This window comes from Uloborus diversus, chromosome 8 (assembly GCF_026930045.1).
Source record: "Uloborus diversus isolate 005 chromosome 8, Udiv.v.3.1, whole genome shotgun sequence".
NCBI lineage: Eukaryota > Metazoa > Arthropoda > Arachnida > Araneae > Uloboridae > Uloborus > Uloborus diversus.
Window position 1 is genome coordinate 126,728,072 of NC_072738.1, and position 26,358 is coordinate 126,754,429.

The 26,358-nt window shown below is 30.9% G+C and overlaps 2 protein-coding genes across 3 annotated transcripts in view; both read right to left on the reverse strand.

The window, feature by feature from the left end:
- Nucleotides 1–26,358, reverse strand: part of LOC129227412 (FERM domain-containing protein 4A-like) — a 496,557-nt gene that overhangs the window by 201,555 nt on the left and 268,644 nt on the right. The gene's annotated exons all lie outside the window — the stretch shown is intronic.
- LOC129227413 (nucleolar protein 10-like) overlaps nt 5,062–26,358 on the reverse strand; it is a 41,593-nt gene continuing 20,296 nt past the window's right edge. The window contains exons 8-17 of the mRNA XM_054861966.1: nt 24,956–25,022; nt 24,057–24,109; nt 20,418–20,496; nt 20,147–20,274; nt 17,493–17,591; nt 16,030–16,095; nt 15,779–15,928; nt 8,550–8,737; nt 6,913–7,009; nt 5,062–5,180 (exon numbers count right to left, since the gene is read on the reverse strand). Coding sequence (XP_054717941.1) covers nt 5,082–5,180; nt 6,913–7,009; nt 8,550–8,737; nt 15,779–15,928; nt 16,030–16,095; nt 17,493–17,591; nt 20,147–20,274; nt 20,418–20,496; nt 24,057–24,109; nt 24,956–25,022 — 1,026 coding nt within the window. The 3' untranslated portion in view covers nt 5,062–5,081. The remainder of the gene's footprint in view (nt 5,181–6,912; nt 7,010–8,549; nt 8,738–15,778; nt 15,929–16,029; nt 16,096–17,492; nt 17,592–20,146; nt 20,275–20,417; nt 20,497–24,056; nt 24,110–24,955; nt 25,023–26,358) is intronic.

Consider the following 26,358-nt stretch of genomic DNA (forward strand, 5'->3'; position numbering starts at 1 on the left):
ATAAAGGGAAAAAATGTAAAATGCGTGGCAGTTTTAAATTTCATTCAACAATCAGATTAACATTTTAGAAACTCACATGAATAAGTCGTAATTTGTAATGATATGTTAAGCAACTCGGGTTTCTTTTTCTATGGAAGAAACACCAGATTCCTTATTTATTACACAGAATGTTATCGTACTTATCAGTTATCGAATCATATATAGGAAAGGAATTAACTATACATTTTTGCAGAGTTTCAGATAAACATATACCACATTAGCCTTTCCCTATATTTGTTTTTTCTTTTGGAATGATTTATTTTAAATTAAGAATTATACTTAATATAGATAAGTTTATGTTGCTAAATGCAAATGTATTTACTTTTCCGAAAAAAAACCCTATTTTAAATTAGTGTAAAATTAAAATCTTGCAGTAAAAAATTTTAAGCAAGTATTCTGCTGAATATTCGGTTTGAATTTTAACCGAATATTTGGTATCCAGAATTCGGGAAAATATGGCATTCGGTGCATCTCTAAAAATAACCATCATATATTGCTGCCAGGAATAATAAGCGAGTTAAAATTTTAATTTGCAAAATTTTAATCCTTTATTATCTAATATTTTATGTATTTTTTCCCAAAATTTGTTCTTGAATTCCCACTTCATTTGCTCTAATACAACGACTGTTCCCAGCTATGTCGTTTTGGAAATACGTTCCATAGAACCAAAAATACGTCTTGATTTGGAAGCCGCAGGACACCCAATGTTTAGTACTCAATGCTAAGAATACTAAAGTTACAACATGTGTCGATTCTTCTACTAAACTTAAACTTCTACTAACGCACTAAGAAAAATTCAATAAAATTTTAATTATATTTTTTTATTGCTTTAAAAATGAAACTTTTACATACCAATAAGAACAATACTTGTATTCAATTTTTTTTTCTTTTTCTTTTTTTTTTTGGTGAACTTTTATGGGAAAAGAATTAAAATGGCTAAACATTTATTTGTTAGAGTTCATTTACTGAGTTTTACAAGAAATTTGGAGAGGATAACGGATGGATTAAGTTAAGTCCTCGTTCTGAGGTAAAAGCGCACATTTGTGTATGAGGTCCTTGTTTACATTGAAAAAAAAAAAAAAGTTTGAAATTTTTTGAAAAATTGAAGTTCTTACGCACTAATCAAATGATTTTAAGCATAAAAATCAAAACGATGTTCTTCTGACATAACGTCTTCAGTAGGTCCTCGTAATTAAAAAAACATGAGCGTTTAATTAAATAAAGAAAAAGCCATCAATTTTATATATTAAACGTTCTTTATAAGTGCTGTACATTAAAAGTCAATAAAGAACTGCACTCTGAGGCAGTGACTTATCTCAAAAATATTCGTGGTGCGCTTAAAATACAGCAATAAAGCGCACAGACAGATTCATTATTTTGCGAATCGCTGTACGGTTCCGTTTTATTTTTTAAATTTTTTTTCGAATTTCCGAAAGTGATTCGGATAATCGGAGTTCGGATAATTGGAATTCTACTACTTGTTAGAGTTTATTAGCTGAGTAACACAAGAAAACCCGAGAGAATAATGAAGGGAGAACAAAGTCCTCGTTCTCAGGTACAAACGCACATTTGTGTATGAGGTCCTCGTTCTTAGGAACAAACGCACATTTGTGTATGAGGTCCTCGTTCTCAGGTACAAACGCAAATTTGTGTATGAGGTCCTCGTTCTCAGGTACAAACGCACATTTGTGTATGAGGTCCTCGTTCTCAGGTACAAACGCACATTTTTGTATGAGGTCCTCGTTCTCAGGTACAAACACACATTTGTGTATGAGGTCCTCGTTCTCAGGTACAAACGCACATTTGTGTATGAGGTCCTCGTTCTCAGGTACAAACGCACATTTGTGTATGAGGTCCTCGTTCTCAGGTACAAACGCACATTTGTGTATGAGGTCCTCGTTTACATTGAAAAAAAAAACATGTTTGGAATTTCTTTAAAAATTAAAAAATCGAGGTTCTTACGCACTAATCAAATGATTTTAAGCATAAAAATCAAAACGATGTTCTTCTGACACAACGCCTTCAGTAGGTCCTCCTAATTAAAAAAACATGAGCGTTCAATTAAATAAAAAGCCATCACTTTTATATATTAAATGTTCTTAATAAGTGCTGTACTTTAGAAGTCAATAAAGAACTGCACTCTGAGGCAGTGGCTTATCATCTCAAAAATATTCGTGGTGCGCTTAAAATACAGCAATAAAGTGCGCAGACAGATTCATTATTTTGCGAATCGCTGTACGTTTCGGTCTTGTTTTTTTATTTTTTTCCAAAATTTCCGAAAGTGATTCGGATAATCAGAGTTCGGATAACTGGAATTCTACTATTTGTTAGAGTTTATTAGTTGAGTAACACAAGAAATCCCAAGAGAATAATGAAAGGAGAGCAAAGTCCTCGCTCTTCAGGTACAAACGCACATTTGTGTATGAGGTCCTTGTTTACATTTAAAAAAAACATGTTTGAAAATTTTTTTTTAATTAAAAAATTTAGGTTCTTACGCACTAATTAAATTATTTTAAGTACAAAAATGTAAAAATTGTTCTTCTAACACAACGCCTTCAGTCGGTATGACGTGCGAAAACGTAGGGTCCTCGCTTTGCACCATCCGCACACATTTGTGTATGAGGTCCTCGGTTACATTGAAAAAAAACATGTTTGAAATTTTTTGAAAAATTAAAAAATCGAGGTTGTTACGCACTAATCAAATGATTTTAAGCACAAAAATCTAAAAAGTGTTCTTCTGACACAACGCCTTCAGTAGGTCCTCGGTGTGTCGGTGAAAAAGTAGGGTCCTCGCTTTGCACCATTTGCACACAGTGGTGTGTGTGTGTGTGTGTATGTGTGTCACGAGTGTGTGTGACCAGTTTTTTGTGGCCGCTCTACAACAAAAACTACCGCATGAAATCAAACGAAATTTAGTACACATATGTGCCCCTATGTGAACTTGTGCCCATTAGTTTTTGACGCGAATTCCTCCAAGGGGGGTGGAGCAATGGGACGTATTTCGAGTTACGCGTGCTTGCTATTCCTCAGGAAGTAACTGGCGGAATCAAACAAAATTTGATCCATATGTTGGTATTAACAGGAACAGGTGCTGATTCAATTTTGGTGTCAATAACTCAAACGGGGGTTGAGCTATAGAACGTTTTTTGTCGTCAATTGTGACTGCTGTATCTCAAGAAATAATGAACGGAATGAAAGAAAAATTTATCGGCAAGTAGCCCTTAGTGGGTATAAGAACTGATTTTATTTTTGTGTTAACAGCTAAAAAGGGGGTAGCGCAATCACCCGTTCTTTTTTTCCATTTTGAGTGCCCTATCTCAAGAAGTAATGCTACGTTCTGGTTGAAATTTGGAATATATGTGAATCCATATGTAAACAGGCTTTGGTTCAATTTTGATGCCAATCGCTCCAAGAGGTGTTGATTTTTTTTTTTTTTTTGCGAATAAAAATATTTTTATTAATGCAACAATAAGAAAGATAAATCGTAATAGATTGTCGTCTGCGTATTTCTCGTGATTTTAATTGTATGGAAATGATCGGAAATATTATCTCAATGATTTAAAATTTTTAACTGTTGCCATCTTATGTTTGTTAACAAATAAAATATTTGTAATTAATTCAAGCAAGGCTTTTAAAATAACTTTCAATTTTCGCTCTTTGCTTTGCTTTTGCAATAATTCAGACATTGGGATAGTCGTCAAGTTTTTGCATGTGTAATTTTGTTTTTGTTGGGAATATTGCTTCCTCGTCAAGCATGGGGAGGGATCAGAAAAAAAAAAGAAAAATATAGAAGAAAGTTTCGTGATGGCCACAACATACTAGTTTTTTTGTATCTTTATTCTCCTAAAATGACAGTCTTACCAGTAAAACAGTTAAGTTCCTGCATCGAGTTCAGCCTTGTCACGATAAAGCATTTCCCTGCATGTTAAATATTACCAAAACATATTATCAAATTATCATGCCGTGGTGTGAGTTTCATTGTTGAAAAACGCGGGTTACTTCCTCAACAGCTATTATTTATATGAGGATTTCTGTAGCCTGTTTTCTGTCCCTATGCGAGATCTTCCTCAATTCTTGATTGATTTCTTTGATTTACACCTCATTGTAAAGCTTATCGTGCAGGCTAGTGATGAAAAATAGACCCACGATCTAAAAATTGCTTTTTTTTTTGTCAAAAAACCTGTTTTAATGCACCAGACTGAGGTTTTCGGTTAAATTTATAAGCTTAACTAGCACTGCAACCGACAGAGCTGAATGGCTTGATCAGCAGAGCGTTCGACAGGTAACCAGAAGAATGAATGTTCAGGCCCAGCCAGGACGATCTGCATCAAAAAATTAGACAAGTGTCAAGCATAACATGAACACTTAAAAAAATACAATTAATAACACAGGTGAGGCAATAAAGTAAATGAGATGGGAATGCTCCTTGCTGTTACAGAAATTTTTTTTAAGTTTTGGGAATGGTCAGAAAACTATTTAAAAGTAGTTTCTAGAAATCGCTACAAACTACATTTTTTTGAATTGAATTACTTGCTACTCTACTTTTTTTAAAAAAGTAGTGCGCTACACTACAAATAACTAAAAAATGTAGCTACTACAGAAGCGTCACTACTTATAGCGCGCTACTTCCAATTACTGCTTTAAATGATATTCTTAACTTTTAAATGATAAAAATTACAAACGCCACTGCTGTTTCGCAGGGCCCAACTAACTGAAAGTGAGGCCCACAATGCTTTGGAGGACTGTATTTTATCACTTTTAAGTCAATGCAAAATAGCGTTGAAATAATGTTTAGTAATATTTAAAAGAGATATATCTTCAATTAATAAATTATTAATTTTTGTTATTTTCACAATAATACATGATTTTTTAATGTTATGCAAAAGTTTTTGAACTTTTGCATAAAGTTCAAATGGGCTTTTCTGATGTCTCATTTTTAAGGTTTTTCATAGATAAGTTTGAGCATATTAGTTCAAAGCACAGAAAAAGAACAAAAAAATCTAAAAACATAAATTTTATTTACAGTGAAATTGCATCATAAGTTATTTCCGTAAATATTTTGCAGGCCTGCGATATTTTGCTCTTTCCTTCAAATGTTCTTTTCTCTCTTCCACTCTTTTGTTATGCTTCTCAGATGATTTCTAATTAAGAAAGAAAAAAACATGGACATTGTTCATTTATTTTGAATGCTACAACTCATTCCAATATCAAATAAAAAAGAAAAGTATCACAAATTTGACAAATTATTAAAACCTATCATCGTTTTATACTCATGAATTTCTACTAGTTAAAAAAAAACACACAAATAAGCTCAAATGTTCAAGGAAATTTTTGACACTCCATAAAAACTTTTTAAAAATAGGTGCCCCACTTGTTCCTTCTTTATTTATTTATATACATATATATCAGGGGTAATATGAAGCTCGAACGCATCTGAAGCCAGGGACGAGCACAGATGACTTTTACTCCCCCCCCGTCCAAATTGTTTACCCCTAAGTCTCAACATATACTTCACCCCTCATTAAAAAAATCTTGGGCCCCCTTCAGGCTCGGGCCTGGCCCAACAGATGTCTCTTCCGATGTTGCATGCATCTTAGATTTGCAATAAAACATGACGTCAAAATTTCATAACTAGAAACTAATGTTTCAATCACTGTTTAGGGTCTTTTCCCCTTCGCATAAGAGGGAAAAATTGAAAAAAAAAAAAAAAAAAAGCCGGAGTTAGAGTTGGACGTTTTAAAAAGCAGGAGTTGGAGTCACCCATTCTCCCTCTGAATCTGCAGCCCAGCCCACAGACAATAGTACAATTTCGGAATTGGAGGTTCTTTCCATGCTTTATTTTCAGCATAAGGGTGAATATCAGGAAAAGGTCTAATTTAAGTCCCAGATGAATTTCTCAAGCACTTCTAATTAAAAATTAAAAATAAAAAAATTTCATATAGTAAACTTTGTCGCAGTAAGTGAACAAGAGAAAACAAATTGTGCTGAATTAGGAAATTAGAACAGCGATATAAAATAAAGAGTTCAAAAATAAGTCGTCCTGTTTGCAATTAAAATTAAAACAATTAGAATTGCTTTTAAAAGTTTCTATTTAAATGCAAAAAAAAAAAAAAATTGAAAAATAAATCAAATGTAAGAATTATTTCATTGCATTTTCATGTCCCTTTTCAGCTTTGTTATAATAACATACCCGGGTTTCCGCTACAATCGCATTTTTTGCAAAATGCGAAAATATTACCTAAATTACGAAAATGAAGCAAGGCATTTTCGACTTTTTGCTCAAAAAGGAAAACAAACACAATTCAAGTCTTGGATTGTAATTTCTCTTGAATTCCAAGAGCATGTGGATATTGAAAGTAATTTCATTATAAATATTAGATAACTTGTTTAAACTACTATTAAGTACAACAATAATTTGTCTTAACGGGCAATAAGTCTCCCCAATAAATGTGTTATTGGCATTTTAAAAACCAAAAACCTTACGTTCTCTCAATGTGAAGTGCAATAACTCTAAATTTTTTATCTTAAACTTAAAAAAAAAAACTCTTGTGTATTTATTTCTTTAAAAATGTCGGCTGAATTTTGAATGTTTTATCTTTTCACTAGAGATGAAACACTGTGAGAAAGATAAATACACATATTCACTAACTTTCGACGTTTTAGCATTTCTCTAAAGCTTTTTTCAATTTTAACTTTCTTGCTTAAGAACTTTTGAGCTGAGCTTAAACCCTGTAATATACATACTTAAATATTCAATAAATGCATAAATTGTTCACAAAAAGCTTGAATGATTTTGATTTGATAACTAGTCTAAATGCCAAACAATCGTAGAATAATGATAATGATAAAAAAGACAGAAGAGAAAAATCTCACCTTATTTAAAGTAAACGTGACAACTTTGTTTCCAGCTGATGATTCTGATTGCTTCACAGTTATATTAGTATTTTTCAATCTTTCACCAATAGGAGTCCTATTTTAAAAAAATGAAGACAATATATAGTTTAATATTAGTACACAAAGAAAAATAATTTAAATTGCAGTAATTTCTTGCTACTTGCAGTTTTGACATTCATGAATTTTGATTATGAACAAATTTAAAAACGTAGCAGATTTTAACATTTGTGACCCCACTGGTGAGTGCTGCTCAACTTTTTAATAGATGTGCATGTCCATCGGTGGATCACCTACAGTGAAGCATTGCACTGCTGCTGAAAGTCTGGAGGCACTTTATATTATAACTATGTTTGCATGGGTTGTGATTGAACAAAAAAACATTAATACATTGAAACTCAAAAAACATGATTAAACAATATTATTTTTAATTTATTTTACGTCCTCCAAAATGAAGCAATAGATTTCAGAACTGCTGCAAATGTAGTGATATCGCCAAGGGAGTCTCAAGTAGTGTCTGAGTATTACACAAATAAACATAGTTCAAAGCCAAAAAAAAAATTATACAAATCAAAATTTGTAGAAGCAACTTGGAAAAGTAGTAATCTTTGATTTTTATTCATCAAAATTTCTTCTATATATTTCATATGAATGCTCGGTACTTATGTATTCTCAACTAAGAGATTTGGCACCTTTGTGGCAATTAAAATTTATGTACTATGGAATTCGGGCAGGTGTGATTTGTTGTCTCAGCTGAATTTCAAATTAAAAAAAAACAATAGAATTACATGAAGCCAAACACCAGTCAAGCCTTATGAAACAATTTACAATTCTACCATCCCTCTTTATAAATATACAAAACTCCCCCCTCCCCACATTCAGTGATTTTTTTTTCCTGTCAAAAGTCAAATACAGTTAAAAAATACATTCTGTAGTTCAATTTATCAAATCTTTAAATCATTCTATTGCCATTTGATACCAGACTTTCGTTTTCCCTTCCTTGAATCCCTCCCTTGAATTAAGAGCCAATTTCAAGAAATCAGATGACCATCACTCTTGTGCTTTAAACCTTTTAATTTCTTAGGTGCAAATTTAGGAAAATAGCTAAACCGCTTTGTAAAATGAGCCAAAAATAGCACACACAGAAAAGTTTTCTCCTTCAATGGACAGACTCCCTCCATGAAAAAATTAGGTAAAAATCAAACATTGGTGGTTGTAGCTCCAAGGTCAGAGGCGGAGTGGGTCCCGCAAGAGGGCGCCAACCTTGGCCTCCAAAGGGCGCAAAAAAAAAGTGCAATTTAGGGGGAAAAAAGGAAGCAAGAAAGAAAAAAAGAAAGAAATGATGGGACACAGGTTTACGAGTTTAAAGAAAAGAAAAAACAGGCGAAGAGAAGTCGCACATGTTTGTGAATGCAAAAAAAAATTTGAAAAAATAAGGAAGTTGCACCAAAAAATTAAAAATAAATTAATTAGTTAAAAAATTTTAAAAAGGTGTTCGAGCTTGAGGGCGTATTGGCCTGTGGGCCAGTCCACTTCTGTCCAAAGGTACAGATATAACCACAAGGTGCCCAAAAAAGCATATGTTTACCAACTGCAGCTGCAATCGCAAATATACTTACATGCTATCTTCTTCGTCTGCTTTATGCACCATACTAAAACTATCCGCATCAACAGCTTTGAACATGCTGCGCTTTTTGTCACTAACTGCTTCTGGATCTGAATCTTCAGATTCTTCAGAGGATTCATCTCTCTCTTCATCTGATTCTTCTTCTGAAGAAGTGTACTCGTTTTGCCGCATATCTTCATCCTATAGTTGCAAGATTTTAGGTATTTAAACAAAATCGAGTACAATAATATCCAAGTACATAAAAATTTTGAGAAATTTTAGAATTGTTAAGATTTAATCATGAAAAAGTTAATCTGCATTCTTAAAAAAATAGTATGCCATTATCATTCTTTTAGGTGTTGTGTAATTTAACTATGAAAGTTTGACAGTGTGGTTCCACCGTCTCATGTGGACTATTTGAACTGATTTTTCCCTACATTTTTATGCATATGCAAATTAATAAGGGCAGAAAGTTAAAAATTTGTTGACCCAGTGAAAGTACTTGTGTGATTAGCTAAGGAAAAAAGTTTTCCCAATTTCGTTTTATAATTATTTTTAAATGAAGTCCACCAGTCACGAGTAGAACATACTTTTGGACATCAGTTTCAGAGCTCTCAATTCTAGCAATATATCCCCTGAATATATTGCTTCAAATGTTTTGAATGCATTATGCTCTGCTTTACTACAAACTTTTTTTCAGTATTAGTTTTAAAATAGAAATAACACTAGTCAACACCAAGAATGCATCCGGCTCAAAAATCACTATTTCCGAAGTATTTTGCCTCTCTACAAACCAAAATCACCATAAAAAGTTGAGATTAGCTCTAGTTTTCAAGATACAAGGACAACTAGGATAGTGAATTCTCACTAATGCTCTTTTTTCCTGGCAGATAGAAACACCCCCACGGGACTGACTGTCCTCTAAACTTCAACCCAAGGTTGGATAGAAAATCTCACTACATGAAAACCGAAATGGACTACAAGAAATTTAAATTCTGGGAAGAGAAATACCCAAAATCAGCCAAAATTTGGAGTTCTGGGTAAATTCACCCACTTCTGCTTCCACCTATCATTCTGCTGGGAATGATGAAGAACTTGGTGAAAGCTGTGAACAAAGACAATTTTCCAATACCTTAGAGAGAAATTTCCAAGATATATTGAAGCTAAGGTTAAGGAGAGAATTTGCAACGGCCCTTCAAATCCGCGCAATTATAAAAATCAGTGTTTTTTGAAGAAGAAAAAATGTGAGGGAGGAAAAAACACCCAAGAAGCCTTTAAGGGTATATTACAAGTATTTCTAAGCAGCAGAGAAGACGAGAACTAAGAACAGTAAGTCAAACAGTAACTACGGAAGTTCTGTGACCGTTGATGAATTATGTGTCTCTGAAACTCTATTTTGTTCACTTCTTCTAGGATATTTTGTTTAAAAACTAAAGCTATGAGCAGTGAGCAAGAGGAAAGGTTTCACCAAGATATCTTTACAATGGAATGCAAATATCAGGGTCATTGAGCTGAGTTAATGCTCACCAAATGCTGCTGAACTATTAAGGGAGACGGTCTTTCTATGACGTTCAAAAAACAATCAAAAATAAAGCGTTTACAGCAATAGGCCAAAAGCAACTACTGCTTTCCAAAAAATAAGCATTGTTTTATAAAACAGGTCTTATTTAATAATATTTATTGCACAAGAATTTTTTTTCCTTCTTAACATTACCTTTAAATCAATGTACAGTTGCTGTACATCTTTCTCCAGTGGGCTTTTATATATCTTGAAAATCAGAGCTAATTAAAAAAATCCACTCCCATATTCGTTTTTCTCGACCCAAAATTAGTGTAATTAATGGGCCATTCCATAGAAAATTTGACATTTTGTCCCACACCTGACAGTTCTATAATTTGCTTCAAAAGTGCAATTAAAAAAACGTTCTTAATAAAACAATATCTCAGAAGTCACATACATATGATTTTTTTGGGGGGGGGGGATTTATTTCATGTTTTAAAATGAAATATATAGCTGTCACGTGTGAGACAAAATGCCTGCTTTTCATTTCGTAACTGAGAACTTGATGTTGGGTTTTCTTGTTCAACCAATCCTTTTCTTCCTTGTATCCTAAGGAGTCAGCCTTAACTCAAGATGTTTATGTGTTGCCTTCTTAGATCATTAACACATTGATACGGCAAGTGGGTGAGGTTGTTGAAGCAGGAATCTGCTTCGGGAAAGCACTTGACTCGGCTATCTACGGAAGAACGTTTGGTATTGCTGTGCTATTTCTTGTAGGGATTTCAAGAGTCGTCAATTTGAATTTTTTTACCTTATGCCAGACATGTTCTGGCACAATTGTTTTTATCACCCGCAAGTGTACAGTTTATAGATTAATGGATAAGTGTTTTTTTTTCTATAGTAAAATGTTGGGTTATGATGATTTAAAAATAGTTCTAAAAGGTTGCTCTCATTGAGAAAGAAGAGTTTAGTATTCCATACATGTTTTTGAAACAGGGTAAATTTCAGTTGAGTTCTTTCAATGAATAAATGAATGTTGGGGAAAAAAGAAAAGGTCTTTCAAAATACGTACAGCAATATTTTTCCAAATTTGCGTGTTTTTTAACCTTGCTTATGTTTTTAATTTTCAGAAACCTTGCTTATGTTTTTAATTTTTCTTTTTTTTTTTTTAGTCAAGAAATAGCACGGAACAAAATCGATAAAATTTTAGAAATTCTGAATATATTTTTTATATTTTGTTTCCAGAAATAGAGAAAAGGTCTAAAAAAACGAAATGCAATTTTCCATAGACTTGACAAGTTGAAGAAAGATTTTATTGCATGTAAAAGTGGTTAATGAAATGATTTTTTTTTTCCTTCATTCAGGAAAGGGGAAAAAAGGTTTAGATATCAATTAGTTATCTGAAGTACTTTTTTCAAATTATAATTTATATGTATGCAGTGGAATCCATTTAATTGGGTTACCGGTTGATCGGACTAGTCGATTATTTGGACCAAATGCTAAGGAATCAAAACAATACCATTTCACAAGCCAAATATTATTTGTTTATGGGGACCAAAAATTTGCTTAATCGGACCAAAGAACATGAAATGAAAACATGTTGGAAAAAAAATCTAGAAATTGCGTACTTGAAGTGAGTTTTGAGTGGGTCAACGAATTTAATAGTTAGTGTAATAAAATTTAATATTGGTTTTTTGTAACTTTCAATCAAACCAAGCAAAATCAATGGGAAAAAATTGTTAACAAAACTCGCTTTGCATAGTGGCACTGTTCCAGCAGACCAAAAAAATTCAGCAAACTTTCAAATTCCTTCAACTTAGTTAGTACATTAAAAAATATGTAAATTTCTTCAAAAAAGAATTCTTTGTTGTTATATTAATTTCATTGAAATTTTTAATGGCTTTTTTTTTCACTCTCAAATTTTTTTTCACTTCTGGTTGTTGAATTGAATTGTACTGACTGGAAGCAATATAACACACTGTTGAACGAGGGTAAAAAAATTCTTTGCCTCATTTCAATTTATTTTTAACTGGAAAATTTTCATAAACTGAATTTTTTTTTCTTTGCTTGCTCACCATACAAAGTACAAACGTAACTAATACCGTATCGGTTTCAACACGTTGTCGAACATGTGTAAAAAGATTCTTCGCTTTGAAAATTTTCATAAACTGCATTTTTTCTTCTTTGCTTGCTCACCATACAAAGTACAAACGTAACTAATACCGTGTCAGTTTCAACACGTTGTTGAACATATGTAAAAAGATTCTTCGCAGCATTTCAATTTATTTTTAACTGAATATTTTTTGTAAACAACGATTTTTCTTCTTTGTACACTCACCGTACATGTGGGGCTCACAATAATCATAATGGCATTAAAATGTTTTGTGAATACACGTGTTTAGTCAAGTGACACAGGTCCTGTTCACTTAATCCGACCAGCCGGTAATTAGGAACAAAATTGTCCTGTCCGAATGTGGTCCTATTAACCAGAATCAACTGTATGTACTTCTGCGTTTTTCCCTGCTAAGCTAGACGTTATTGTATGTCTGAATTAATTCTAATTACTAGTATTCTTCCAACTTTCAAATACCATTATCTCCTCTAAAATACTTCAATGCTTGTGATTATTTAGAGAAGAAATGTTTCACTAATAAAATTTATTGTTACACAAGATCCGATACTTTTTTATTATTATTTTTTAATTAACTGATATTTGAAATAAAATTAATTTAGTGCATTTGTTGTGTACTTTTGTTCAGAGCTCTCAACACATTTTAGTTTTAGAGAAGGGTAAAAGAGGACCTTTTCAATCAAAAAGAGGACTAAAGAGGACCGATTAGGATTAAAAAGAGGACCTTGGGAGGACCATTCATTTAAACAGAAGGAAGGACCAAAAGGCAAATTAGCTGCCTACAGCTAAATCCGTGAAGATAATTTGTTAATTAGCCATAATACGGATTTTTAATGATACAATTCCTTTATCACCTTCTGTACAACTGATCTTTTTATCCATTGAATAATAATATTATTTACACAAACATTTGGATGGGAGGGGTGGGGGGGGGGCAGGCACTTAGTTCAGCACTTAAGGCAGCCTCCTTAGAACTAAATAGGCATAATGATACATTTTGAATTGAACCAGGGAGGCTGGTAGTCTCACTGAATGATAGATGAAGCTGTGCTTCATCTTTCTTTAGTTTAAAATCATTTTTGTGTTTTTCTGTCTTGTAATGCTTCTTAATAGCATTATTTCCCTTCCCAACCGATATGACTATCACACACCAAACAGATCGACTGTATTGAAAATTTTCCTAAAAATGTCTGAAATGTTCAATCACAAAGAGAAGCAGATTGCATGAGGCTTAGTTTTGCAATTTTCATATCCAAAGTATATTTCCAAGAATCATAAAGCTTACATTAAAAAAAATACTCCATGATTGCAGGGTCATGAGTGCTTTGAACTTTTATAGGGCGATAAAACAAATTCCCCCCTTTAGCAGGCATCATGAAAATGAAATGATGTACACAAATTCAACTTCATAAAATTACATAATTCAAATTTGTTCCATATACAAACGCTACTTTAAAATGTTACGTGCTCAATTGTTTAAATTTAATATCCCCCACCCCCACACAAACAAACAAAAAAACACAGTAATAACCGAAAATAAGCTAATAATAATCAAAATTACGTTTGGAAAACTAAATACACTTGAATTAAACTACATAAAAATTATTAATTTTTTAGTTATTTAAATAAAAATTAAATCGAGTTAATCGGACGTAGCATATCAAAATAACTTCTAATTGCCATAAATATAAAAATATTTATAAGATGCAAAACGATTGAAAGCTCAGAGAAGCAAATTTTTACGAACCAAGTTTAATGTTGGCATGTTTCACATAAAATAAAATTATTTATTTTCTACTAAATTAAACATAAAACATGCTAATCTAACGTGGCATGTGAGAAAATAACATTCGATTGGGCAAAAAATTTTAACATTTACATGATTCAAAAAGTTTGAAATTTCAAACACTAAAAGCAATTTTCCGCGAAGTCCAAGTAAGTTCAATGTTACCATGGTTTCCAAAATAATTCCTTCGTTAATTATTGATATTAAATGAAAAATAAGCTAATCTATAGCAGCATATGTCAAAATAACTTCCAATTGTCAAAAATATCAAAGTGTTCACAAGATGCAAAAGGATTGAAATTTCAAACGCGAGATGCAATTTTCAGCGAAGTCCGAATAAGCTCAATGTTGTAATGGTTTCCAAAATATTTCCTTCGTTAATTTTTGAAATTAAACGAAAAATGAGCTAAACTAAGGTAGCATATGTTAAAATAACTTCCAATTGTGAAAAATATCAACATATATACAAGATGCAAAAGGATTGAAATTTGAAACGCGAGAAGCATTTTTCGGCAAAGTCCGAGTAAGTTCAATGTTGCCATGGTTTCCAAAATAATTCCTTCGCTAATTATTGAAATTAAACGAAAAGCTAAGAAAAGCACATGTCAAAATCACTTTGGATTGTAAAAAGCATCAAAATATTAACAAGATGCAAAAGGATTGAAACCTCAAACATGAAAGCAATTTTTCGCGATAAATCATATCGAATATATATGTTCAGAAAATTGCACTAATGAAATATTTTTAGAAGAATTATAAGCACAATCCAATGATTTTTGAAAGAATTCAAGCAATAAAGAAAATTTTCATACTTTTTCAAGGTTTTCAAGCACTTGAAAATGAGAGACCTCTTTTTTTTTCCCCTAAGAACTTTTCAAGGATTTTTTATGGGCGTATGAACCTTGTTTAACACGCGCTGCAGCGGCGTGTTTGGGTGTACAGTAACTTTTAACGAAATGAAAAACTTTTAAAATCTGATATTTAAGTAAAAACAATATAAAAGCGGACCAATCGGACCAAAATGTTAAAAAGCGGTCTAAAGTGGACTTTACCATAAAAAACGGACTTTGGCGGGAAAAGCGGACCATTTGGAGCCCTGTTTTGTTGTATATTGGGTTTAATTTATATTTTTTACAAAGTGATACATTCTTATTATTTGTATCTTGAAATAATTATGCGCACAGCAATACTGGGTGTTAAAAGTTGAAATGGCTCCAAGAACAGGAGTGTATATAGGAATAACACTCTGGAATCCAAATGACCAAACCATGTGGTACACAATGGCGACATTCTTTGATCTTCTCATCGGGTGTAGCCCTTAATCCTGCTTCAACGCACACAATAGCGACTGAATGGAATGGCTTGTGTATCTCTCAATGGCCTAAGGTTAGGGAATTGAGCTATTGCGAGGTTGAACTGTATATATATATCCTTAATTTCATTCTTTAAAATTTACTTTAGTAATTCATTTATAAATTTTTAATTACAGTTTTGTTATTTTTTGGCCAAATAAATATTTACATTTAAAATTTAATACAGTGTAACTTCAATTTAACAATACCCAATTTTACGATTTTCTCGATTTAGTGATACATTTCACTGGTCCGGATTTGACTGCATTGAATGTCAATGCTCCTAAATTTAACGATATCCTTGATTTAACAATAACTTTTTCCAGTTCCCTGACAATTGCTACATCGAGGTTATACTGTATCTAATTTTTTGTATTTTTATCAATTAATTGATAGTTAACAGAACTTCTACTTATTCTTGTAGAAAAACAACATAAGAAAAAATAAGACAAAATGAAGATTTTTAACTTACTTCAAAAATTCTAACTTGATCATGTTCTGCTGCGACAGAAACCTTCTTCTTACTTGGTTTTTCATGCATTTTCTTATCCTCAGTTTCTTCCATCAAGAAATTAGTATTTTCAAACAAATCTTTAAACCGCTGATCTTCCAAAGGAGTAACCTAAACAGGTAAATATGCAGATAAATACATGGAACACTTAACTTTGCATTAAATTTCAAAACTTATAACTACACAAAAATTAAACTAAAAAATAAACATACTTTTGATTTGCCGCGAACTTTATTTTCAAGAACTTGTTGGGCATACTCTTTGTTCACATTAGCTTGCTGAAAATGCAGAGAAAAAATATGAAAAACATAATGTGACAGAGAAAAAAATGTAAGAAACTAAAAAATGTTTTTTATATAAATAATATACTTATACAGTAAAATCCCTCCTAATAGACACCCCTCAAAGGCAGATAACCCTCTTTGGCGGACAATTTTTAATTCCCTAATTCCAATGCAAATACCATTATTAAACCCCTGTCCTGCAGACACCTCTCTATTGCGGACAAAAAGAATTTGTCTCGTTAGTGTCCGCAATAGAGGGATTTTACTGTATGATTTAAAACGTCTATTGTTTCAACAATCAAATTCATGAATGGGGGTCAAAAGATAAGGAATGGGAGAGGGGAGAAATGTTTTAATCCTCTCCTGAAGTTTCCATCATATTTTCCAACAAAAAGTATAAAAGTGGACACAAAAAGAAAATTAAATAAATAATTATTTCAAACTAACATTTAAAAAAAAATTAATTAGAATTTACCATGTTGATACTATATATAGAGAAGTGAGTATCAAATATGCAATACATAATTCCTTAATATGCAATATTTATATTCTAGCCAAAGGAACAGACGAGTTCTATCAAAAACAAAATGTAAAACAAATTTTAAGGTTGTATGAGATTGACAAAAAAAGGAGCAGAAGTTTGATATCAGCTGCAATGGGGCATGAATTGTTTCTTTCTTTCTTTTTTTTATTTCCTTTTTAGTTTTTAAGTGTGTCATTGAAATGCATTAACTTTAGTCAAAGTTGAATGAATATTTAGTTAGACTTTTATCTATTTGTGTCCATTATGAAATTGTCTAAAATTAGGCATGTTCAGTTAAATTTTAGTTTGAAAATTAACTTTGTAAAGTAGCATTCTTAATGACGTTTGGTTTGTTCTCCATGAAGATCATGGGATTGAAAACCACAATTTTGTGAGAACAAATTGTGTGAAATTGAAAAGCAAATAAAAAAATATACTAAAATAATTGAGACTTATGTATTATTTTGTTAATATTATATTCTTGCTTAATGTGTGAAAGAAAAGCTTTTAAAATAATCATTATTATTTAAGCATTAAACACACTATAATGCTATTTTAGCACTTTTCCATACTAGGACACTTTTCTAATATTTTATGGGTTTGTTAAAATTTTAATTTTTGCAATAAACAAGCAATAATGAAGGTCACACAGGTCACATGTGTCTCAGACGGCCACTTTTGAGGGGTGGCAAATTCACACATTCTTTTCATCAAATCACTTTTAAATATCCATTAACAGTAAAATTAATGATTTTTTTTCAAAAATGTTTATAAGGAATACTACAAAAATGAATCTTAGTTCAGGAAATTTTATGTAACTACCAGTACAAATGCCATAACATTTTTTAAATATCCAATATTTTCATACCTTAATGACAATTTGGTTCTTTCTCTCCAAATCTATCTTGTTGCGAACCATTTTCTTTTTCTGGTCTTTCATATACGTAGGTTGAACAAGAGCTTTTGCCTGTAAGAGATATAGTTGTTAGTCGTTAATGTAATAAAAATTAATTGCATAAACATAACATCAATGTCAAACCACTGTCTTTCCTCACAAAACTTTCTTATATTTAAGTTTTAGGCAACTTTAATCATGCCTTAACTACATTTTCTCTTCCCAAATGAGCTAACTTCCAAAATACTTTTTTTTAATAATGTCCAAATGATAATTTAAAAACAATTAGCTAAGAAAGTACTCAATTTAATCAATGCTAAAATTAATTCTTCAGTTGCTTTGAAAATGATAATTATTCAAAAATGAATATTTTAAGTGTGATCAGTAGCACTTAACTGTGAATAAATTTTTCACAGATGGATTTAAGTTAGCAATATGTATATTTTCTAGATGTTATCAACATTTTACTATCACTGCATTAAAACTGCTGAAGGTTTTATTTAGTATGCATGTCTAAAAGTAATTATATCTGATACTTGCATAGTATTATTTCATTTTATTTAAACTAATTAGATTTTAAAAAAATATATAATTAGTTTAAATCCCTCATCAGTTTGGAGATTTCAATTACTAGCATATACTATGCCAAATACATAAAATAAAAGAAAATCGAAAATATTTGGCTACGTTAAAGCTTTTTTTTTTCCCCCCTCCATCAAGAAGTCCAAATGAAACAAAATGAAGCTTCATTCATTTTAACACTCTACTTCTCAAGTAATTGTTTCAAATGCACGGAATGCTAAAGAATAACTTAATTCACACGGATAAGGTGAATTTTTGCTTTAAGTTTTTTCATTATGATCAAGAATGGGATAGATTTTTTTTTTTTTTTTTTTGGAAAATGAAATGCAAAACAATAATTTCAGAACAATTATTATGTTCTTTTCAACATATTAATTATCTTTTAAAACATAATTTACATAATTGTTAAAGTAAAGTTTAAGTTTAAATGTGTCAGTATGAGATTTAATTTTAATGAAAAAGATGATTTATGAAATCAATAGTTTTCGTACTTAAACGGTTAATTCAAAAAGTAGTTTTTACTGTTGCATGAATAGAGAAAAGCAAAAAAAAAGTTACATCAACAATTTTGAAAAATTACATGAAATTCAAGAAAAATAAGCTGAATCAAAAATGAAAAATAAATGTTTAAAAAGAATATTTTTGAAAAATTATTGCTATAAGCATTTTTGAGCAAACATGAATACAGTCGAACTCGCTTACTACGAGCCCCGATATAATGAGAACTCGGTTTCAACAAGGAAATCAGAAATATTTGGCTGAGTCTTAGGATAAGTCTTTGAGAAAAAACTCACTTTAAACGAGTAAAACCCGATAAAAACGAGCAACATTTTTGTGATTCAGAAAATTTCTATTAATTTTCAGCAAAATGATGAGTTTTAGATTCTTAAAACAAGTGATGACAGCATTTTTTTAGTTTGTAGTTAGAGAAGCATGGAAAAATTACATATTTGTTGACGTCAATGTTATCACTTCCAATATACTTACTTCTCGATTGTATTGCAGCTTTAATTCAAGCTAATTCCAATAAAAAAATCAATGAAAGCGAAAACGATAACAAAAATTGTGAATACTTTTAAACTGAACAACCATCAACATACTTAATGTATTTTGATATGAAAAAACTTCAACCGTTTTCAAAACCAGGGATGAAAATGACGATGTTTGACCAATGAATATTCCTCAAAAACATCCATAACACAAGAAAGAAACAACAAGGCAACTCACAGGAATGGAGTGGTTTCTTTCAGTCAAAAGTGCTACTTTTAGTCATTGAAATGGATAGAATGAGCAAAAAAATTAACATGGACCCAGGAAATACTTTCAATTCCCCAACAGTTTTTTTTTAATTAATTTTTTTAAATGTCTGATTTTTCAAACAAGGTGTGGTCTTTATGACGTCACAAATGAGGCAATTTGGCGCATCTTTCTACTACGTTTCCACGTTATGATAATCAAGAAGCGAATTAAATTTGCGCTTTACGCTTGCTATCAACCCTATCGTTGCCAATACATGTGAGTAAAGATGCGAATAAAATATTTTGTACTGTGAATGGCAACATTGAATGGCATTTCATCATTTGTGATGTCACACGACAGAAGTGTAAACAATGAAAGAGCACCGATTTAAGTGATTTTTTAAAAATATCAAACTTAAATAAATTATTTAAAAAATGGTCAGATCCTATGTTTTATGTTTTTAAGCATGCTTTTTCAGAAAAAAATACTTTTAAAATTTTGGAAATGACCCCATTAACCAACTTCTTTGGCAATGTAGAGAAATTGAAAACAAGCAAAGCAAGTGCCTAAGAATTTTAATGATTTTTTTAACCAACTTGTTTTTTAGGAGCACTCGGTTGTAACGAGCAAATATCGTAAAACGTTCTATCTCATTATAAGAGAGTTTGACTGTAGCTTATTACTATTGTCGTAGTTGATGTTCCTTTGATCACTCAACTTGAACCAAAAAAAAAGCCATTTTGCCATTCTTCCATGCACTATTAAAATTTCTTAATTACATGTAAAATTTAAACAAAAATACCTACTTTATTATATAACCTTATGTCCATGAAGTAACCGTGCATATATGCACGCAACATATTAGTTCCTTGTAAGTGATCCAGGTGAAGCTCTTCAAGCTCTTTCTTAGTAACAAACTTGTAATCATCGTACACTAAAAGAAGTTCATAAAAAGCAATATTAGTTGAATATACAACCGTATTTTGAGGAAATAGTTTTTAAAGAAAATTTATAATTTATAATTATGATTTTAAAGCATTTGTGAATAGATCTGCCTTTCAATGTCAGCCAACGTACCAGCATCTTGTTTAGATTCTTCAAGTTCTTCCGTGATGCTGTCTAGGAAAGAACACCATTGAGGTGCAGGGCCAATGCTCTAAAATTAAAAGTCATAAATAAACTGATTTTAATATAATTTTTACTTCAAGCAATGAAACATTTTTAGTATTAAGGGAGATTCATCCAGTAACTAACATCAAAACAAAATTAAAGAATTAAATGTAGCTACATTAATTTTTAGTTAACAGAAGGGAATGTCTTCTCTAGCAGAACTCAAACAATCCTCTCTTGCCACAATTTATGAAAGGTACTCGGATGATAAGTGGGTTCACATTTACACCAATAGATCGGCTCAGGGAACCTCTGGAAGAGTGGGCTCTTGCATCTTCTCTAACTTTTTTTCAATTAAACAACCATTGAGTTTGAATTCAGACAATTTTGATGCAGAAATCTTGACAATTTATCTGGTTGTTCAAAGGAGTGAAGAGAGATGCATGGTGAAAAAATTGTGCTCTTCATTGATTTCCTCCCACAATCTGCTTCCTAATAGTACCATTGAATTCGAATGCAAGAAAATTATCAATACTCTCCTTACTTCCGGTAAGGAGATCATTTTACAATGGATTCCAAGCCATTGTGGCTTACGGGGTAATGAAAATGCAGACACTCTTGCAAAAGAGGTTTCTCTCTTGACCCCCTCCTGTGTCCCCTGCAAATCTGCAAAGCATCAAACTTTTGCTCAAGCAAAAAATTCATGAATACCGCACAGGCCCCAGAAGGGAAAAAAATTGTCAGCAAATTGTGGGATAGTCCTTTGTCATCTTGCAATCCCAGGAACCTACCTAGAGCTATATGGGTCTCTTCTTTCTGCCTGCTGACGGGACATGACCTTCTTCAGGCTCATCTACATAGTTCTATACCAATGAACTCTCCTAACTGCATTTTGTGTGACGAAGCAGTTAACATAAATGGCAGGCACCTCTTTAACTGCTCTGCACTCCCCGCAATTCCTTCTTTTTTAAGACACTTTTCCCGCCTGGAGATTTTTATTTTTATACTGGACTGCACAGGGTTGTTTGGATTAAACCACATTGGTTTAAACCAATTGTTTTTTTTTTAACCATGTAGGTTTTTTTTTTCAAAAAAAAAATTTTTTTTTTGAAAAATTTTATTGTTTTTCCCCAAATGTTTTCATAAATTTTACATATTACTGTAAAGAGTAAAATCTAATTAATGCAAAGTTTTTTATAGATAAATAACAGATTTGATAAATTTAGAAACTTAATATTTCTTAAAATAATGCAAGTTTGCAAAAGTTTTAATTTTGTTTTTTTTTTTCCTTCGTTTAAATCAATGCACCTTTCCTATTAGGTACATAAATATACAAGGCAGACCAACTAAATTTTTCTAAAATTACATGTAAAAAAATCCAACTAGCTCTTTTATAATTTTTTAATGATCATTATTTTTCAGTCTTTTACATTTCAAAACAGTCCAAAAAGCATATTTTGACCAAAACTTCATATACTACCTGAATTGTTTGATTACTTAAGATTTATTGAGATAGATTATGTACCATTGAAGCGATGTAAAGTGTAAAAATTTCTTAATAGTAGAATATTTAAATGACAATTAAAGAGAAAAAAAATAAAGACGTCCAAGAACACTTAGAGTAGGCATAAAGTTGAGCTTATAACTGCACACTTTTAGCATCCCCGATAGAGCATGCAGACAGAGCAAGAAAAGAAAATATATAAAATTATGAAAACAGAAAATATTCATGTACTTCTGTGCTCTTATAAAAAAAAAATTTAATGCCAAATTTTCACATTTCAAAGAATTTTTTTGATCCCAATATAATAAAAGAAGTTTCATGTATGAATGGTGGAAGAATCAATGAACATTAATTTATATGACAGTCTTCGTTATTAAAAGAGTATTTTTATTTAAGTTTGTACTGAGGCTTTTAATTAAAATGCTTTTTTTTTTCTTTGATAAAAAAATTGTATTCCTAAATGCATTAAACAAGGAGAAATAATATCCACAATGAAAAACATAATGATTTTCTTAAAACCTGTTTGCCCTGTTTCTATAATTGTTGTCATTGATACATTAGGTAAATAAATTACATAATTTCTAACTTTTTTTTTAATTTTTAAACAAAATATGTGTTGATCTTTTGATTTTTAAAGTTGTATAATGTACAACAGAATTTATTTGTAGATACTGCAAAATGCTGTCCACATGTTAAAGGGGGTGCATGATTTTAATTTTACTTTTATTTTTTATTCATAGCAGTTAGCTATGATTATGAGGAAATTAATTTTCAATAATTTATTCTTAGTTATTTGTAATTAATAATGTTTGAACAGTTAATTATTTCTTTGATTATTTATACATGACCCATTTATGTATTGTATTTTTTATAATAGTTAAAGATTTTCAAACAATATTCTCCTATAGAAATCTCTAAGTATGAGAAAATAAAATTACAAGATTTTACTCTTAATCATTTAATTAATTAGGTATAAATATGAATATCAAAAATTTTTAATAATTAATCTATAAAATCTTCATGATTTTCCTAAAATAAAATTGTTTTTCTTAGATTTAGTTATAAAAACCACATAAGCCTGGTTTAAACCAAAAAAAAAACAAAAAAAAACCTGGTTTAAACCCAAAAAACTGGGGGGGGGGGGTTTCCAAAAAAAAAATGGTTTTTATACCAATCCTGGGACTGCAAGACAGTGTATGCTCGAAAGGGCACTTAGTTAAATGTTTTACTCTTTTAACTATTTGAAGGACATAATTAAAATTTTTTTAAAAATCATTAACTTTTAGTAAATGAGTCTTGTAATGTCATTCAAGGAATAGAAAGTAAAAAGTTGTTTTAAAAAAAAATAACAACTGACAAACAAATTGCAGCATTAGCAACAAGGTTAGTAACACGTGTGTTCGCTCGGTTCGACAAATATTATCCAAAAATACCCTTCTGTTTAGTGAGATAAAACAAAGTTATAAAACGATTACTGATTAGTTTGAAAATTTTGATAATAAAAAACCATCCTGAATCAAGCTAAAATAGACTATGCTCTTATGAGCCGTTTTCTTAAATACAAAAAGGAAGCGTAACTTTCATTTTTATACAATTTTTGTAGTTTTTATTGCAATATTAAGACTTATAAGCTCCTAAATGCAAAAGAAAAGAAAACGAAGAGATTGAATATGAAACACTTTTGTATTGACAGCACTTCAAAAATAAATAAACAAATATTTAGTACGACAAGAGGCATGAGTGTTCTACTGTCATTTATGACGCATTACAGAAAAAACTCATTATTAATTTATTGTCAGTTGATAAGTTACACATTGGTAGATAAGATAGTTAGACACAGAAAGACTGAGATTTAATAAAACACTACAATTTTTTCAATAAAAACCCTAAAAGAGCAAGTTTCAAGTAATATTATGAACTAGATTGCAATTAAAGGGGAAAAAATTTAATTGATTACATAAAAACTCTCTATACAGCTTTGACAAAGCTGCCTTAAATTTGTAAATGAAAATTAAAAATAAAAGCCAAGTAAAAAAAATTTTGACATCTTTAAACTTACGCAAAAGCTGTTTCAAAGGATAACTATAATAATAATTACTTACAGGAATGAAATAGGTTAAAATCTTTCTATCTTCATTTGCCATAAATAAAAGACCTGAAATCGGAAAATTAAAAAGCTTTTTATCAAATCATCTAATACTGCAATGTTTTAGTTATGATTTAGAGTATTTTAAATTAATGAACATGGTATAGTAATGTAGGATCTTAGGGTTACATCAAACCAGAATTATAAAGTTATTGATAAATCCATCATTTTCAAAGACTTTGAATACATGAAATTTATTTTCATTAGAGATTAAAAATAAATGATTTTAGAACTAAAAAATTTTCATATGTACAAGACATAGGCAAATGCAGAAATAAAATTTGTAAAGACATAGATCACAAATAAAGTATTACCCCACATTAGGCTTCATGCCAGAAATAAGTGAGGTTAGTCAAAAATGGAAATATTTAAACAAGAAGAAAGTAAAAATGAATATGCGTTTGCTATTAGTGAAGTTATTCCCGTTAACTTTATTAATATAGGAATAAAATTACTGATTTAGAAGCATTCATAGTAATTGTGATTCATTTATTCTTTGCTTTATAAATTAAATTCTGTTTGAAATGGCAAATTATTTATAATTTAGGATTAGAAACGTTTGCTTTGTTTTATTCATTTTTTTTATAAATTTATATATAACAAGAGGCAACTGTATGCTTTCTCTCTTTTTCAGATACTGATTTCTGTAGACACATTTAAATGAAAATAACAAAGGAAAATTATATCATAGGTCATACATGTAACTTTTAAGCAGTTTTTGATCACCATAATCAAAATGATATTTAGAAAGGAAAACCCGACAAATTTATTTACACTAAAATATTGATTTCATATTTTCTCTTTAATAACAAATGTCAACAATAACAAAATAATGGATGCAGTTAAAGAAATTACCTGAATTAGGAACAATACACAGATCATTTAAATGAACTGGAGCTTGAATAGTAGTATACGGTTTGCCCTAAAAAAAAGTTTTGTAAATGTTGTTATTGTTATAAATTCATTACCACACATAGAAGTTAACTTTAACCACAAATGCACTGTTACTACTAATATTGCACAAAGTTAACATTGCTCACTTTTCAAAGTAGTGCAATAGTACATAACTAGGAGTCATATTACATAAAATACACCACCAGCTCAGTTATTCCATCCGAGGACTGCAGTTTCGTGCTTTTTAGCACTCATCAGCCTGGAATAGGAAGTAATTGAGCTTGAGACAAAAAACCTCTTAAAGGAGTCCAGAAAGCCAAACAAACATGTAGCTAATGTAGAATTAGCACACCAGATGAGTGAACCCAACAATGGTGCGGTTGAACTCAAAGATTGAAGGCAAAGCTAGGTATTTTGTAGTAAGTTACCGCCCTAAGCCAGGGCTAAGGCAAAAATAAATAAAATACACAGCCAGCTCAGTTATTCCATCCGAGGACTACAGTTTCGTGCTTTTTTACTTGCACGTGTTTACAAAACTGCTGCGGTCACTCATCTGGTGTGCTAATTCTACATTAGCTACCAGTTTATTTGGCTCTCTTGGTTTTGGCTCCTTTAAGAGGTTTTCCGCAACTCAGTTACTTCTTATTCCGGGCTGATGAGTGCTAAAAAGCATGAAACTGCAGTCCTCAGATGAAATAACTGAGCTGGCGGTGAATTTTATTTATTTCTGCTTTAGCCCTGGCTTAGGGCGGTAACTTACTACAAAATAGGAGTTACATTAACGTGTTGTAGGAAACTTTGTAGAAATGTGGATATAATTGAATTGCACACTAAGCAAATTGAATGAACCTTTTTAGTTTGGGATATTGAGAAACATTTACCAATTTGGGGTTTTGAGAGACATTTATCAAAGTTACCAAAATTCTGGTATGACAGTATTTGGTCTATTTTTTCATATTTTTTTTCACAATGTTATCAGTTTATGCGGTAAATTTATGATGTATTTGCAGTGTTTTTTGACATTATTATGTTTGTAAATACTGTTCGTAATAAAAGACTTTGCGCATGCATATAACCTATTCTTAGTAAGCATTGTTTTTTGTTTGTATTTTTGGCTTTAACAAAAAAGGCGTTAATGGGGTTTTAATTACTTCTAATATCACAATGGTAACTCACTGAAAGTTTTTTCTATTAAACTAAGCAAATTACATAACCGCTTTGTCGTTTAAAAAATTTTTCATGACAATTTGAAGCTTAACTTTTTGTCCTGGTGGTTAAAGCTAGTAATTTTTTATTATGATAGTTAATATATTAAAGTATCAAATGTATTTTGCATGTAAAACTGATAATTTACTATTGAAATT